At 50.1% G+C, this 15,503-nt stretch overlaps 1 protein-coding gene and 1 pseudogene across 2 annotated transcripts in view; one reads left to right on the top strand and one right to left on the bottom strand.

The window, feature by feature from the left end:
* The window catches only part of RUVBL1 (RuvB like AAA ATPase 1), a 44,149-nt gene extending 28,920 nt beyond the window's left edge, over window positions 1-15,229 (top strand). For both annotated transcript variants that reach the window (XM_058725796.1, XM_058725794.1), the window contains 4 exons: window positions 480-678; window positions 9,354-9,456; window positions 13,724-13,815; window positions 14,847-15,229. In XM_058725796.1, the coding sequence (XP_058581779.1) occupies window positions 480-678; window positions 9,354-9,456; window positions 13,724-13,815; window positions 14,847-15,006 (554 nt within the window). In that variant the 3' untranslated portion in view covers window positions 15,007-15,229. The remainder of the gene's footprint in view (window positions 1-479; window positions 679-9,353; window positions 9,457-13,723; window positions 13,816-14,846) is intronic.
* LOC131508330 (U6 snRNA-associated Sm-like protein LSm3) lies at window positions 6,736-9,288 on the bottom strand (annotated as a pseudogene).
* Window positions 15,230-15,503: the final 274 nt, after the last annotated feature.

The raw sequence follows: 15,503 nt of genomic DNA, 5'->3' as shown, positions 1-15,503 counted from the left end.
CCTAGGCACTTGATTGAAAGTTAATTAACCTAAGCTTTGTCTACAGGGCCAAAAGAAAGGGTCATTTCCTGAGTGCAGGATGGAAAAATTTGCATATGAAAACTCACTTCACGCAGGGCTCCCCAACTCTGGGATGTGGCAGGGCACTAGGTGGGTGGATGTGAGCAATAAGGCAAAAGGTGAGGAATGCGACTGGGGGGAGGTGTGTGCCCTTGTGAAGACATGCAAAACTCAAAGCCATTTACAGACTTAACAAGACATGTTGGCAGGGGAACTGCCAGTTCTGTGACTTCTACGTGGTGATTATCCCTATTTTCAGATGATGGCACTGAAGCGGGGATGTAACCTGACAAAGGTCACACAGCCAGCAGTAAAACTGGGCTCCACACTTGGGTTTGGGTCAAATTTGGGGGGGATGAGGAGAATAGGTGACCACTCCCGCCACCTGACCTTGCCTGTCTACTCCTGCTGTCTCCTAGACAAACTTCGAGGGGAGATTAACAAGGTGGTGAATAAGTACATCGATCAGGGCATCGCTGAGCTGGTTCCAGGTGTGCTCTTTGTTGATGAAGTCCACATGCTGGACATCGAGTGCTTCACCTACCTGCACCGGGCCCTGGAATCTTCTATCGCCCCCATCGTCATCTTTGCATCCAACCGAGGCAACTGTGTCATCAGGTAGGGTGGCTACCTGCCAACCATGAGGCTTTTTCACCTTCCGTCTGGGTTCGTGTTTTCCTCTGGGATCACTTTAAACCCGTAACATCATGAGTGGGGATGAAGATGAAGGAGGTCACGTTCATTTCGAGAGAAACCTGTCAAAGTGGCCTCTGCCTTCACAGGTAGTTCATGCATCAGCTTCATACCATCATGGCCATCAAAGGCAACAGTCACCCTGTTGCTGAATATGAGGGCCTCCCACATGGTCTCTGGGGCTACGGTGTGGTGTGATTTGGTCCTTCAGTTGGAGTGGGCAGAGGTCAGGTCAGACAGGCTGGCCTCCAGTGGTCTTACATATGTTGGCTTCTATCCTCATACTAGCTGTGGGCAGTAAGTATTCTTGGCTTTATCTTTCAGATAAAGAGACAGAATGGCAGAATAACTTGCCCCTGGTCATAAAGATAGGCCGAGGACCCAGATCTTTCTGATAACGAAACCAATATTTTCTCTCTATCCCAGATCTTCTTGGAGCCACGCTGGCGCCTGCACCCACCCCCAACCCCTTTGGCCTGCTTTTGGGAAGGGGGTAGATGTTGAGGCCCAGAAGGCACATGCCCACATGGTGCTCCACCCTGCCAGGGCTGGGACCGGGGACTTTCTTGAGGTTCTTTTTCTCCTGATTACTCTGGAAGCTTATGAGCCCCTGAGAACAACACACTGTCTTCCTAGCTCTCAAGGGCCCTGGACTTGGTCGTTTTCTTGCTCTTTTGTTTGAATGTTGGGGCCTGGTCCCAGCAGTGCTGGGGTGTGAAGCGGGGTGGCAAGGAGCCCTTTTGAAGCCTGCAGCGAAGTCGTGTGGGTGAACAGAGCCCTGGAGGCTGCCAGCTCCTGGCAGCAGGGCTGGTAGGAAAGAGACCCTCAGGCCCATGACTGTCTCAGCACAGAGCTGGAGCCAAACCAAGTGACGAACCCAAATTGCTGATTCACCTAGACTTGCCTCTGAGTGATGGCGGGTCAGATCCAGGCGTTTAGCTCACTCTTGACGGAGAAGCTTTGTCTCCATTGAGATTGTTCAGAAGCTGTGTGGCTGGCTGTGGGGCAGCTCCCCTCTCAGGTGATCACTCTGGCTCCGAATTAGGATTTGCGAGTGTGATTCCAGTTCATGTGGCAGCAGCCTATAGTCCCTCTTTAAATCCCTGTAATGCTGTCTTGACAAGATTATCATCACAGGTGTTTTCTGCATCCTTGGGAAGAAGGCAGCTTGTTCCAGGGCTGGGCCAGCCATTGGTGAGAGGAGCTGGCTACCTAGGCAGCTTCTGGAAATAGGGATGTGGCCTGGTGCCCGGTGAGCCTGGCATCCCTGCTGCACAGACCCTGTAGGTTTGCCGGACTTTGCATGCTTTGGGGAGGCCTGGCTTCGGTCTGAAACTTGGTGAAAGGCTCAGCCTGGAGTGATGGCTCCCCCTGCTGGGGACTGCTAACAGGCTCCTCTCCCTTACGGCTGAGCAGCCTGGCAGCTTCTGGCAGGACCAGAATCCCTTAGGACTCAGAGTACCTTCTCTCAGACCCAACCCGTTCAGAAAAAGAGTGCACGGTGAGGCAGCTCTGATCTCAGAACATGCCCAATGGACATGGAGCTCTGGTCCGCCTGAAACCTGGGATACTTGGCCTCAGCCCCTCCAGACTGATTTCATCAAGGGCTGCTAGAGGTTGTGGCTGCCTGCTGCCGCCAGACCGCAGTCACCCACCTGGGAAGAAGATGCTCGGGGTGTGAAGCTCTCTGCTGGGGCCACCAGAGTTGGGGTGTATGCTCTCGAAGCGGGTTGTGGTGCTAAGCCCTAGTAGGAATTTTGTTGTCGTGGTGTTGATAATAATAGTGTCAAATTAGCAACAATAAAAATCATAGCTAACGTGTATCGAGGAGTCCTTCCGTGCACCAAGCACAGAAGTTCACACCTCAACTTACTGAGGAAGGGACTGGTTCTCACCGTTCAGATGAGGACACTGAGGCTCCACCAGGATGGGGGACTTGGCTAAGGTCATACAGCACAGAAGGAAGGCTGGGATTTGAATCCAGTGTTGATTGAGTGTAGATGTGAAATGATGAAATTTCTGGAACGTTGGCACAGTGTTGGCAACATCTGACTTGCTTCCCAGCAGACTTTTTCCTAGAGGGGTGCTGTTGAGCCTCCTTGCCCTTGAGACCCTCTGTGACCTCCAGAGCTCGAAAGAAAAGGGAAGAGGAGGAAGCGCCCAGTAACTGAGGGCTTCCTCTGTGCTAGAAACTGTCCAAAGTACTTGACATGGGTCATCCCTTGTAGTCTTGGGCATCCTGACAATCCTGTGAGCAGGTGATGTTATTTCCAGGTGCACACGGGAGGTGACATGAGTGGGCCACAGGCCTGAGGGTCGGCTGGCTCCAGAGCTCCTGCCACCCCTGTTCTCCTGTGTTGCTTCTGGTCAGTGGGGGGGGGGGGGGGGGGGGGCGCGGGGGGGTAGGTTGAGCTGGTGCAACGAGCCTTGACCACCACCAGTGAGTGGCCCCCTTGTCCTCTAGGTCATGGCTCCCTGTGCATAGGGGAGGGGGAGCCATTCCTACAGCAGCATCTGGCACTAGGTTTCTTCCTTGAGGCCTTAGGTTCCTCCTGGGAAGAGATGACACCCCTGGGTCCCCAAGGAGGTGCACCTGTACTGCTGTGCCTTAGCTCCACCCTCCCTTGCTTCCCTAAGAAGTCCCCTCTGTGCCAGGACCCTCAGCCATTAAAGGAGAGCCTGACCTTCACCCCAGCTCCCAATACTTGGGAGGTCTTCTTTTCTTGTGGGGAAGAGCCCCCTGGGGCTAAGAAGTCTTCAGAGGAGTTTCTCTCCACTTTGTTGCACCAAAGAGCAAGACTTAGGAAACAGCGTGGTCTCCATTCTGGGTATTCCTGTGGCAGAAAATGGCAATTTTTAAAAAATGTTTATTTATTTCTGAGACAGAAAGAGACAGAGCATGAGTGGGGAGGGGCAGAGAGAGAGGGAGACACAGAATCAGAAGCAGGCTCCAGGCTCTGAGCTTTTAGCACAGAGCCCGACTCAAACCGTGAGATCATGACCTGAGCCGAAGTCGGTCACTCAACCGACTGAGCCACCCAGGCGTCCTAAAATGGCACTTTTTTAAGAAAACAGCTTTATGGAGATAGAATTCACACACAGCATAATTCACCTATCTAAAATGTACAATTCAAGGGTTTTTAGTATATTCACAAAGTCGTATAACCATCATCACTATCTGTCTTGGAGTATTTTCATCACCACTGCAAGCAGTCCTATGCCAATCAACCAGTTATCTGCCATGCCTCATCCCCCAGCTTAGTTTCCCTCATCACCCTTCCCCACAGCCCCTGGCAGCCATTCATCTACTTTCTGTCTCTGCATTTGCTTTCTCTGGACATTTCATATAAACTTCACTATACAATCTGTTTTCTTTTGTGCCTGGTTTCTTTGACTGGGCATGTTTACAAGGTTCATCCATGTTGTAACATGTGTCAGTGTTTTTTGGTCTTTAAGGCTGAATTGTATTTCATACTGTGGAATATTTAATAGCACATTTACCCATTCATTAGTTGATGGACATTGGGTTGGTTGTTGGGTTGTTTTTACTCATGGCTATTATGAATAATGCTGCCATGAACATTTGTGTACAACTTTTTATGCAGACTTAGGTTTTTATTCTCTTGGGTACCTACCTATGAGTGGAATTATTGGGTCAGATGGGAACTCTTTTTTTTTTTTTTTAAAGTTTATTTTTGAGAGGAAGAGAGAGAGAGAGAGAGAGAGAGAGAGAGAGAGAGAGAGAGAGCGCGAGCAGGGGAGGGGCAGAGAGACAGGGAGAGAGAGAATCCCAAGCAGACCCTGCACTGTCAGCATGGAGTCTGACACAGGGTTTGAACTCCGGAACCGTGAGATCGTGACCAGAGGCGAAATCAAAGAGTCAGACACTTAACCAATTGAGCCACCCAGTCGCCCCCAGATGGGAACTCTTTTTAACCTTTCACGGAACTGCCAGACTGTTTCCACAGTGGCTACACCATTCACCACTACACAGCAGTGTCTGAGGGTTCCAGTTTCTACACATCTTTGACAACACTTGTTACTGTCTGTCTTTTATAGCTTTCCAAGTGTGAAGTGGTGGCTTGCTGTGGTTTTGATTTGATTTTCCCTGGTGGCTACTGATGTTAAGCATCTTTTAATGTGCTTATTGGCCATTTGTACCTCTTCTTGGGAGAATTGTCTATTACTGTCCTTTGCCGCTTATCTTATCCGGGTTATTTGTCTTTTTATTAGTGAGTTGTAAGATTTATGTGTTCTGCACACTAGACCCTTACCAGATGTATGATTTGCAAATATTTCCTCCCATCCTGTGGGTTGGGTTTGTTTTTTTTTTTTTTTTTTTCAGTTTCTTGATGGTGTTTTTATGTTTTGATGCAATTCAGTTTTTCTGCTTTTTTTTTTTCATTGCTTGTGTTTTTAGTCTCATCTGTGAGAAACCATTGCCTAATTTAAGGTCACAAACATTTACATCTGTGATCTCTTCTAAGCATTCTATAGTTTTAGCTCTTAGGTTTAGGTTTATGATCATTTGTAGTGAATTTTGTGTTTGGTGAAGGAGGAGGCCTGTCCAGCTTTCAGTCATTTGCATGTGGATGTCCATTTGTCCCAGGACCATTTATTGAAAAGACTTCTTTTTTCATTGAATTGTCTTGGCAGCCTCTTCAAAAACTCAAATGGTTTTCTTCGTAGCACTGTTTCTGTGTGCTTCAGTGTGCTTATGGGGATTACCCTTCACATTACCAGAGAGGTGTCCTTCACTGCACTTCCTGTCATCAGAAAAGCTTTGTGTTATCTGTGTCCCCACAGTTACAGGGTTATATAAAGAAGCAGTCAGGCAGTGGTTCTCAGCCGGGGACATTTTTACTTGTCACGACTCATGGTGCTACTGGCATCTAGTAGGTAGAAGACAGGGATGCCACTGCAGATCCTGCAATGCACGGGATAGTCCCCTACAAAAAACTGATTTGATCCGAAATGTCAAAAGCGTCGCAGTGGAGGCGTTCTGAGTTGTAGTAAGAGGGAAGCATTCACAAATGAGTCAACCATTTACACTTGTAGGTGTAGCTATAGGATAAATAGAAGTGCAGTTACCTTGTTCTTGCAGATACACCATACTGGATTTGAAGGAGAATTAGGCGTCTGGCGTCACAGCCCAAAATCGTGTGCCTGGAATAGGCACAGCGTTAACACCATTTGAACAGTTGTCAAATGGCCTAATGGTGAAATCAATATTGGGCTGGGGCCAAAGCCAGAAATGAGCCTCTGGGTGCAAGAATAAATCTGCAGTTTTAGCCAAATGTAGTTATTACAGTTTATTATTAGCAATTTCATAATCTAATAGTGCAATTATGGCGGCCTTGTCAAACGGTGATTGCTCTGCACGGAGAGCTCCTTCTGGGCTCACCACCTGGGCAGGAGCTGGTAAGTAGAGGCTTCCGTTCCTGGCCCACTTAGTGTGATGGACTTTTTTTGCAGAACAGAATTCCAGAAACCATTTTTCACTAATAAGTTTTCTAAAAGAAACTTTGTACCTAAGATTCGTAGCTTGGACAAATGTTTTGGCTTTAATTCCTAAAAATGCTTAGCAGTCTTTAAACAGACTTTTTTGTTTAAATTTTTAGTTTTGTGGACTCAAAACTATAAGAATTTTTTTCCTTTTTTTTTGCGCGTAAAAAACAAAATCAAATTAAATTTTAAAAAATCAGAAATAATTTGAAAAAAAAAACAAAAGAAAGGTGCAGGTCAACTGAAAAGAGTTCTGTGTTTTGGTGAGCACATTTATTGGAAGGGTTGGAGAAAAATAAAAATGCCCTTTAGCTTGAGAATTTGTGGGTTCTCTGCAAATCGACTCCTTTCAGGAGTGGAGGAATCCTTGGTTCTTTCTTCATACCAAAATTTACGCAGTTTTCTCTTTTGAGTGTCTTCTGTAGTTAAGGAGGCACTCCTACAGACTCTCCTATGTCCCGCGGTCAGTTCTTTGTTTCAGCCAACTCTCAGTGTTTGGGCAACTACTACAACACCATCTTCCCGGACAAAGAGCATCGGAATTTTCCGTTTCGCCGATTTTGTCTCTTTGCATGTGTCCTCATCAGTTTCTGTAGTAGTTGCCGTCTCTCCCACATCTCCTGATACCATATTTAAATGTTGAACAACACAAGCATATAATCTGCCTCGAAGCTCTCTGTCATTTCTCATCTTTGTGTAAGGTCACGTGTCCAGGCTGAGCCTGCGGAGACCCAGGGGCTCTTCTGAGGTGCTGGGGGTTTGCTGCTGGTCCACTTGTCCGCCGTGGGTCAAGTCCCTATGAGAATTCTTTTTTTTTTTTTTTTTTTAAGTTTATTTATTTAGAGAGAGAGGCGAGTGAGGTGGGGGCGGGGCACAGAGAGAGAATCCCAAGCAGGCTCCATGCTGGCAGTGCAGAGCCTGATGTGAGGCCGGATCCCACAAACTGAGATCATGACCTGAGCCGAAATCAAGAGTCAGATGCTTAACGTACTTGAGCCGCCCAGGCACCCCCTCCACGAGAAATTCTTAGTGCACTGTTATAAATACTGTTCTTTTGAAGTTTAATTAGGGAGTACTTCATCTTTTCCTCTAACCATTTCTTCTTTATACTTTCTATGTTTGTTATTATATCTGAATGGAAAGTTATTTACCACAAGTGTTACAGAATTTGGGATATCTTAACATGGCAAAGTTGAGATCTTTTAAAGAGTTCCCGAGAATTCCCAAGAGAAATCCAAAGTAAGACTTAAAAAAACTGAACTTGCGGCCTAAACAGAATCAGATACTTCAAAATTAATTGTAGTTTTAATTTTGCATGTGAAGATTGCAAGCATACCAAATACTGAGATTTGAATCATGATAGAATTTACTCTTTATAATTCTTCCTTGTTACTTTGGAAATCTTTTTTTGGTGGAAAAGATTTGTTTTCTCTAAAGTTACCTTAATATTTATATTTGCTGTTAGTTGACTTCCCTATTTATTTTGAAAGGTCTTAATTGTTTTTTCATATTAGATTTAACAATTATTCCTTAAGGATAGCATTTTATTCTTTCTTTGAATTGTTTGTATTTGAGAAAATGTATATAACGGAATTTGCAATTTTAGTTACTTTTGAGTATACAGTTCAGTGGCACTAATTGCATTCACAGAGTCATACAGCCATCCCACCACCCGTCTTGAAAACTTTCCCATCTCTCCAGACAGAAACTCTGTACCCATTAACCAGTGAGTCCCATCATCCCCTTCCCTGAGCCCTTGGTAACTTCTACTCTACTCTGTGTCTATGAATTTTCCTTTTCTAGGTATTTCCTACCAGTGAGATCCTGCAGTATCTGCCCTCTTGTGACTAGCTTCTTTCACTTAGCATCCTGTTGTAGTGTGCATCAGAACATTTTATTCTTGCAATAATAAATATACATTTATACTTCGACTGACGACCTGATAGAATTTCAACACAAAGATTTCTTCACTAAAGTTGTATTTCTTGAATGTTCACTTATGTTTGAAACTGAATACTCTGATGTTAACAACTAAATCCAGATGACCTTCCTTGTTCTTTGTTCTGTTGATGAGTTATGACCATGGACTCTGCAGCCTGGTGCAGGTTTAGGAACGCAGGAATAGCGCCGATGTAGACCTGCGGCCGCTCTGACGCCAGTGGCTGCGGTGGGAGCCCGTGGCACGTTGGGCTTCCGGACCCTATGGCTGAGGCCAACCTCATTTGCGACCAGGTCTGCCGGGCACACAGCCTATCAGGCACCTGGAGTCTTGGGGCCTGGTGGGTCGGCAGGACTCCCCTCCTGGGCTGCTCCTCCCACGACTTGTTTAAGGACTCGAGAGAAAAGTAGGCACCAAGGACACAATTAGACAGTTCCAAAAGGAAAGAAAATAATTAATGCACCTAAGGGAAGACGTTCAAGTGATTTGCTAGTAATCCAGGAACTGTAAGTTCAAACAAGGTGTCACCCTTCCTTTTTCTAAACCATGAAAGCAGCAAAATATTTAAGAATTAGACTACCCTGTGCTGGCTGCAGTGCAGTGAGATCGGATCACTCATGTAGCTGTGTAAATTAGGACATTCATTCCTTCAGACAGATATTCAGGGTCGTGTCAGGCACTCTGAGAGTGGCTGAGGAAATGTTCATGACTGTATGCATAAAATTATTTATCAGACATCATTATTAATAGCAATACTTGGAAACCAGCTAAATCCCCAACAGGTTGGGTTAAGTAAAATACTTGATAGGTTATTAAGACAGAAGCAGTGTGGGCAAAACCAGAACAAAAATCTACATACTTAGTGTAATTTATAAAGGCATGTATATGAAAATTTGGTAAATATCTACGTGAGTATTTTTAATAGGATTTTTCCTTTTTCTTCTCTTCCCCAAATATCCTATGATATTGATATTTGCTAAAATAACAAAGCTGTTTTTGACACCACCTGAATGTTAGTTAATTTATTCTGTGGTCGCGGCTCGGCCCGGGATGTGAATTGGCTGCTCTTTCATTGTGAGCACCTCAGCCATGTTTCCGGTGTCTAGTTTCGGGTCTCAGAGAAGCCCGGGTGATGTGATCATTCTGGTCCTTGCAGGGGTACTGAGGACATCACCTCTCCTCACGGCATCCCCCTTGACCTTCTGGACCGCGTGATGATCATCCGGACCATGCTGTACACCCCACAGGAAATGAAACAGGTGAGGCCCCCTTCCCCCTCTCCACAGTCTTCTCCCCTCATTTGCCCCAGCATCCCTGATGCTGTGTAGAAAGGTATTCACGGAGCACACCTGGCTCCCACCACCGTTCCGGCACTTAGCTCCTGGCCTTGGGCAAGTCACAGCACTCCAGAGCTTCAGTCCTCACGTCTGAAAGATGGGTGGGCTCACGGGGGGCTAATGAGCCATTGCTTGAGGTGTTCCCAAACCCTAGCTGCCTGTGGGTCTTGGCTGTTGTCTCTTCTATCATATCCCTTCTGATGAACTTTAGGAAAGGGATAGTGAAAAAATCAACTTGATGACAGCCTTTAGGGAAGCCACCAGCTCTAGGAAAGAGGCAATAAAATATGATTTTGTGGTAGCCTCTTGCTTATCTAGGCCACGCCCCCTCCAAGGCTTCTTCTGTTGAGTAGGCGAAGCCAAGAGCTCTGTCCCACCAGGACCCACGCAGCCTGGCTCCAGCAGGGCACAGAAGCTGGAGGGGGGCGAGAGCGTATCTGCTGCCACCAGTGTGACTAGTGGTAGCCGTCCTGGGGGCTTCGGAGGCTGTGCCTGAGGCTGCTGCGGAGGCCTAGAGAGCTGGTGAAGCAGGGTCACACAGCTTCAAGGGGCCCCTGGGAATGGAGGTCCTAAAAGCAGCCTATAAGAGGCTGAAGGAAGTGTACCTAACACAGAGTGTATGCTCGACATTCCACGTGAGCCAAATTTGCGTTAGACCTGGGGGTGGAAAATGACACGGGTGTCTGAGATTGGGCCTTACCCCAGAGGGCACTGCCCCGGCTCTCTGCACAGGGACTGCCTCTTGCTTGATCTGGACCTGGGGCGCCACGTGCCCAGGCACTTTACACTTAGTTTCTAGTCCCCTTGTGCGTACTTCCAGGGAGTCATTGGTCACCCTCGCTTCCTGCGGATGGCTCAGTCCCTGGGTGACAAGTCCAACATGCAGAGCCAGCCAGTACCCTGCAGAGCCCAGGCCACGTGCTCAGTGGCGGCCTGTGGCCTAGGTTGGTACCCCACCGGGGCAGCGCGGCTGTGCTCTTGCCCTGCTCTGCCCGCCCTTGCCCCAGATGGTCCCACTGCCGGCGTAGGTCCCTCACTGTGGGTTCGTGTGGACCAGGGCTGCACCAGTGTGTGTCTCCACAGGCCCTGCCTGGACCCTCTCCTCTCACAGAGCGCAGGCCCCCTTTGTTAGATGTCATGCTGAGCCCATGGACACACTTAGCCAACACGCTTCCGTTTGATCCCCGGTACCTGTGAGGTGGGAGAGTTATTACCCTGTCATTCTTAAAGGTGAGGACCCAGAGACTGAGGCTGACTAAGCCACCCAAGCTCATAGAGCTTGTCAGTGGCCAGTGGGTGACAGGACTGACAGACTGGAGTCCAGGCTGCCTGGTCCGGAAGCCCCTGGTCTTCATCACTGTGCCACCAGCTCCCACGTGCTAGAAAGGTCCCGGTTGGGGATGGCTTCCCTGTGGCAGTTTGTCGGCAGGGCCTTTCCCTTTGGAGCTCTGACGGCCTCTCCTGGCGTTCCCTGGCAGCACTCCGCTCGCTGTGGCCCGAGCGGCCCGGCCCTGCTGGTGTTGGTGGTCGACGGCGCTCGTGAGTGCCATGGAGACTTGGGAGCCAGAGACCTCCTCGTGACCAGCACTGACTGGGGTGCAGAGCAGTGGCGGGCACACTGTGTAGGGGACGGTGTCCATGGCCGGGGGCCTTGTCATCAGATCATGGTCTCCGGCCCTTGGACGAGTGCCGGGTTGAAGCCAAGGCGTTCACTGAACAGAAGCAGAGGCAAAAGCAAAGGAGAAGCCGGTCGCGCCCCCATCCTTACCCTGGGGACGGGGGCACCACGTCATCGTGCCAGGGAGGCAGCCCACACGCTGGTGGTACTTCCTGGCTGAGTGACTAGAGCAGTTGGCACAAGGTCTGCTGTCTCTTTTCAAGGTTGTCGTGAGGACTGAGTGAGACAGCGAGGCTGACTGAGGGAAGGGACGGGGCCGGCCACCTCGCTCCACTGTGGTTACTATCATGGCTGTTAACAGCTTGCGGGGACTTCACAGTCACCTGCTAGGGTCCTCACAACAGCTCTCAGTAACCAGGCTTCGGAGCTCGGGAACAGCGAGCATCCCCGGGTCACAGAGATGAGCTGCAGAGGTAGGACCTCGCGCGGAGCCAGCTCACCGTGGAGCACGTGGTCTGGGCTCTCCGGGAACGTTCTGCCCTGTGCCTCTGGCCCCTCCAGAGGGCTGGTTCCCTCTTGGCTCAGCCAGGAGAGCCTCTTCTCAGGCTCTCTCTCTCGGGTGAGCAGAGGTCAGACTTACTGCCGGGATGCGCACTGCTTTGTTCTTGTGGGTTCAAGGGATAACCTCAGCATTTTTACGGGAGCCTGGGGTGGGTTTTTAAAAAAACAAAGTAAATGTAACTTGTGTACCCTGCCATCAGTGCCGACACCCTCATAAACTATCCCTGCAGGTTATTAAATGATTAAAGATCTAATTTATGAACTGTCCGTTTCCGAGCAGTCTGCAACAGGAGCGCTTGGGATTGCTCTGACCTGCTCTCGAGAGAGAGTGAGAGCAGAGCGTCCCTGACATTCCCGAGGCCCGACGTCCAATGCCGTGGGGCTTGCTGACGGCCGGATGCTCTGGTCTGAAGCTCTCACCTTGAGCGGGCTCCAGGATTCAACATTTGCATCTCCCTAGAGTTTCCGAAGGCCCCCAGGGGACATTTTTCTTGGCAGGACCTGGAGGTTTCCTTAATCCCCAGCTGTCAGTGAGAAGCCCTCTTGCACAAATCTGTCTGGCTCTGGCTGTTGTGGTCGGAGGGGCGTCCTGTGGTCGGAGCCAGGAGCGGGATCTCTCTCCCTGCTCCTTTGCCCGCCACCCTTCTGCCTATCCGGTAACTTCCCTCTGCCCGGTGCCTTTAGCTTCACACCCTAGACAGTGGACAGTGGAGCTCCTCGTGCACAAGCTAAGAGTCTTTTGACAGAGGTCACACTGGCAGCCCGCTCACTGGCTGAACAGAAGAATTCTACGCAGCTGGGGCCATGTTTGTGAATTATTCGAACAGGTTGCCAACATTTAGACATCAGAACATTTCACACAGAAGTCTAAGTTCTGAGTCTCTCCTGACAAAATGAAACATCCCTGCCCTCCGCCCCGGTGGCACTGGTGGCGTGCAACAGACAGGCCGGTGGCCCTGGCTCACGCGGTCTCGTCCACCTTGGCCCTTGCCCTGGTCCAGTTGTGCGGGGCCTGGCTGTCCTACTGAGCAGGACTCGTCCGTTCACGGCAGCCGATGTGCTGGGTGCCCTCCCCGGGGTCCCCGACGCTGAGCTGCCTGCCTCTGCGGGTCTCTGCCCGGGAGCTGTAAGGCCAGTCTGAAGAGCCCGGCTCCTAAACCCCGGGTCCCTCTCTTCCCCATGCAGGGCTTGAGCCGGGGGCTCAGTCTTTCCCATTTCCTATGCCTCTACCTCGGGTGTTTTTATGGCTTTAATTTAAACAAGGGCTTCTTGATATCTTGTTTACGAAGCTGCCAAAGTGAAAAATTCCTGTATTATATGAGGCTCGAAGTCCTCGAGTTATCTCGGCTCCCCAACACACAACATCATTATCCCAGCTGCCCCTTATCACTCAGCGCCGGTGCGCCTGCAGGATGCCGGGGCCACTTGTGCTCCAGCGGCCGCACCGCCAGCCTGCCTCCCCTCCAACTTCGCCAGGATCTTCCAACCGCAACAAGCGTCAGCCTCTCTGTGATAGATTAGATATCTCCCAGTGATGTTATGAGGGCTGGTAAATCTTTAAAAGTAACTTTTTTGATTTATTTAACCATCGTATTTATCAAACAAATAAAAAATGTCTCCTCTTGCCTGAGTGCTTATAGGTGGTGGTACCCACGCTGGGGAGGAAGGTTAGAGCCCTTGAGGGAGCCTGGGCAGGTGTCGGAGGGGCCCACGTTCTCTAGGTTTGGGGACTGCCGCGGGGAGGGTGGGGAGGTAGGAGCCGAGCTACCCGGCCCACACCTCCAAGGGTACCAGCCGCCATCTGGTCACTGTGAACACTGCACCCCGGAGGTGAGCAGGGCCAGCAGCCCAGGGTGGAGGCCAGCTCTCTGCCCTTCCAGCCCAGGTTTGGGCCTCTTTGGCACGGTTGATGCCAGGCAAGACACGCTGGACAAGATTGTTTTTAAAGCACTTGATAAAGGGGACACTTAAGGTCAGTCACTATTGATCATGGTCTTTCTCCTCCAAAAGATTATTAAAATCCGAGCCCAGACAGAAGGGATCAACATCAGTGAGGAGGCGCTGAACCACCTGGGGGAGATTGGCACCAAGACGACTCTGAGGTGAGCACATCTGCCCGGAGCTACTCCCCACCCATCTGCCCTGCCTCCGTAGGGCCCATTCTGAGACATACTGATGGGTCCCTCACAAGGGCACAGGACCACGTCTGCTCTCACTGCTGTGATGGGTCTCGTCCTGGGCACTGCGATTTAGAACGCGGAACATTTAAGTGATGGCGTCCATAAAGCTAGAGTAACAGGTTAGGTCCCTTTGTCCTACAGTGGACGCTCCCCTGTGTGGAGAGCTTGCCAGCTCCCTTAGTGGAGGAGATGGACAGTCCGGAGACCAGGGTCCGAGGCAGAGGGCTCACTGGCCAGGTCCGGCTTGGCCCCTCCCCCGGCTCTGTTCTCCAGGCTGTGGTGGGCAGGGGGTGGCGGGTGCAGGGGAGGGGGAAGGACGAGCATGGACACAGATTGTTCTCCTGACTGTTCGCCAGTGGCCCAGAGCCACCTGCCTGTGGACGATGTCCCTCTTGGTGTCCCAACTGCTTGAGAAATCACGACCTCCCAGCCCCCAGCCAGTCCCTGTTTCCCTTTGAGTCTGTTCCTTGCTCGGAGGTTGAAGCAGAATTGCAAGATGTTTTCTTTGGGTGGAGCGGTACTTAAAAACTCCGGGATTTTTGTGCCTTTGCTTGGGGAACGTGTTTTTGGTTGTGTGCTCATTTGCCTGCCATCTGCCATGTCCAGTGTCCAGTCTGGGCCTTAGCATTCCTCGCCTGCACCTGTGTCCACCACAGTTTGTGGTCCCTTTTATTTTTCTCAAAGATTTTAGTTTTAAGGAATCTCTATACCCAGTGCGGGGCTCGAACTCACAACCCCGAGATCAAGAGTCTCGCACCACCGACTGAGCCAGCCAAGCGCCCCTGTGCTCTTTTTCGAGTAGCAGCGCAGTTACAGCCTGTCCGAGAACTTTCAGACTGTGACAGATTTGGGGGCTGGGATGTGGCTTGTGGCTTGTGGCCCTCCTCTGATGTGGCGAGGGGGCTCCCATATGTGGCCCCGTCTCACTCCTGCCCTGGCCCCTGTCACTCTAGGTACTCGGTGCAGCTGCTGACCCCCGCCAACTTGCTGGCCAAGATCAATGGGAAGGACAGTATCGAGAAAGAGCATGTGGAGGAGATCAGTGAGCTCTTCTATGATGCCAAGTCCTCGGCCAAAATCCTGGCTGACCAGCAGGATAAGTACATGAAGTGAGACGGCCGCGTTGGCTGCGAGACACTCCGGGCGAGCCTGGCCTCGGGTCCGGCGGGAGGCCGCCCTGCACTTGGGCTCTGTCCCCACTCAGCCGCGGTCGGGAACGGCATCAGTTCAGCGTGGAAAGTGTTTCTTTGTAAATTATCATAACTTCTATGGTTGCTTTGAAGGAACCCTGCTTCACCTGGAATGTTTTCTAATAAACCCTTGTAGGTTATTTTGATGCCGTGTCTCTCTCTGAATTTTTTAAAAATAAACTTTGTATTTTAGAACAATTTTAGATTTCCAGAATGTTGTGAAGACAGTGCAGGGGGTTCCCGTGTGCCTCACACCGCTTCCCTCATTGTTAACGTTCCACAGTGCTGGTGTGGTTCCTTTGTCACATCTGATGAGCCAGTATTGGCTCGCATTGTCCTGCCCTGCTCAAATTTCCTGGATTAAGGAATGGCCTTGTCTGTCCCAGGGTCCCACCCAGGACACCACACTACATTTAGCCG

This window comes from Neofelis nebulosa, chromosome 4 (genome assembly GCF_028018385.1).
Source record: "Neofelis nebulosa isolate mNeoNeb1 chromosome 4, mNeoNeb1.pri, whole genome shotgun sequence".
Taxonomy (NCBI): domain Eukaryota; kingdom Metazoa; phylum Chordata; class Mammalia; order Carnivora; family Felidae; genus Neofelis; species Neofelis nebulosa.
The sequence above is the reverse complement of the archived record's forward strand: the minus strand, read 5'-3'. Positions and strand labels throughout refer to the sequence as shown.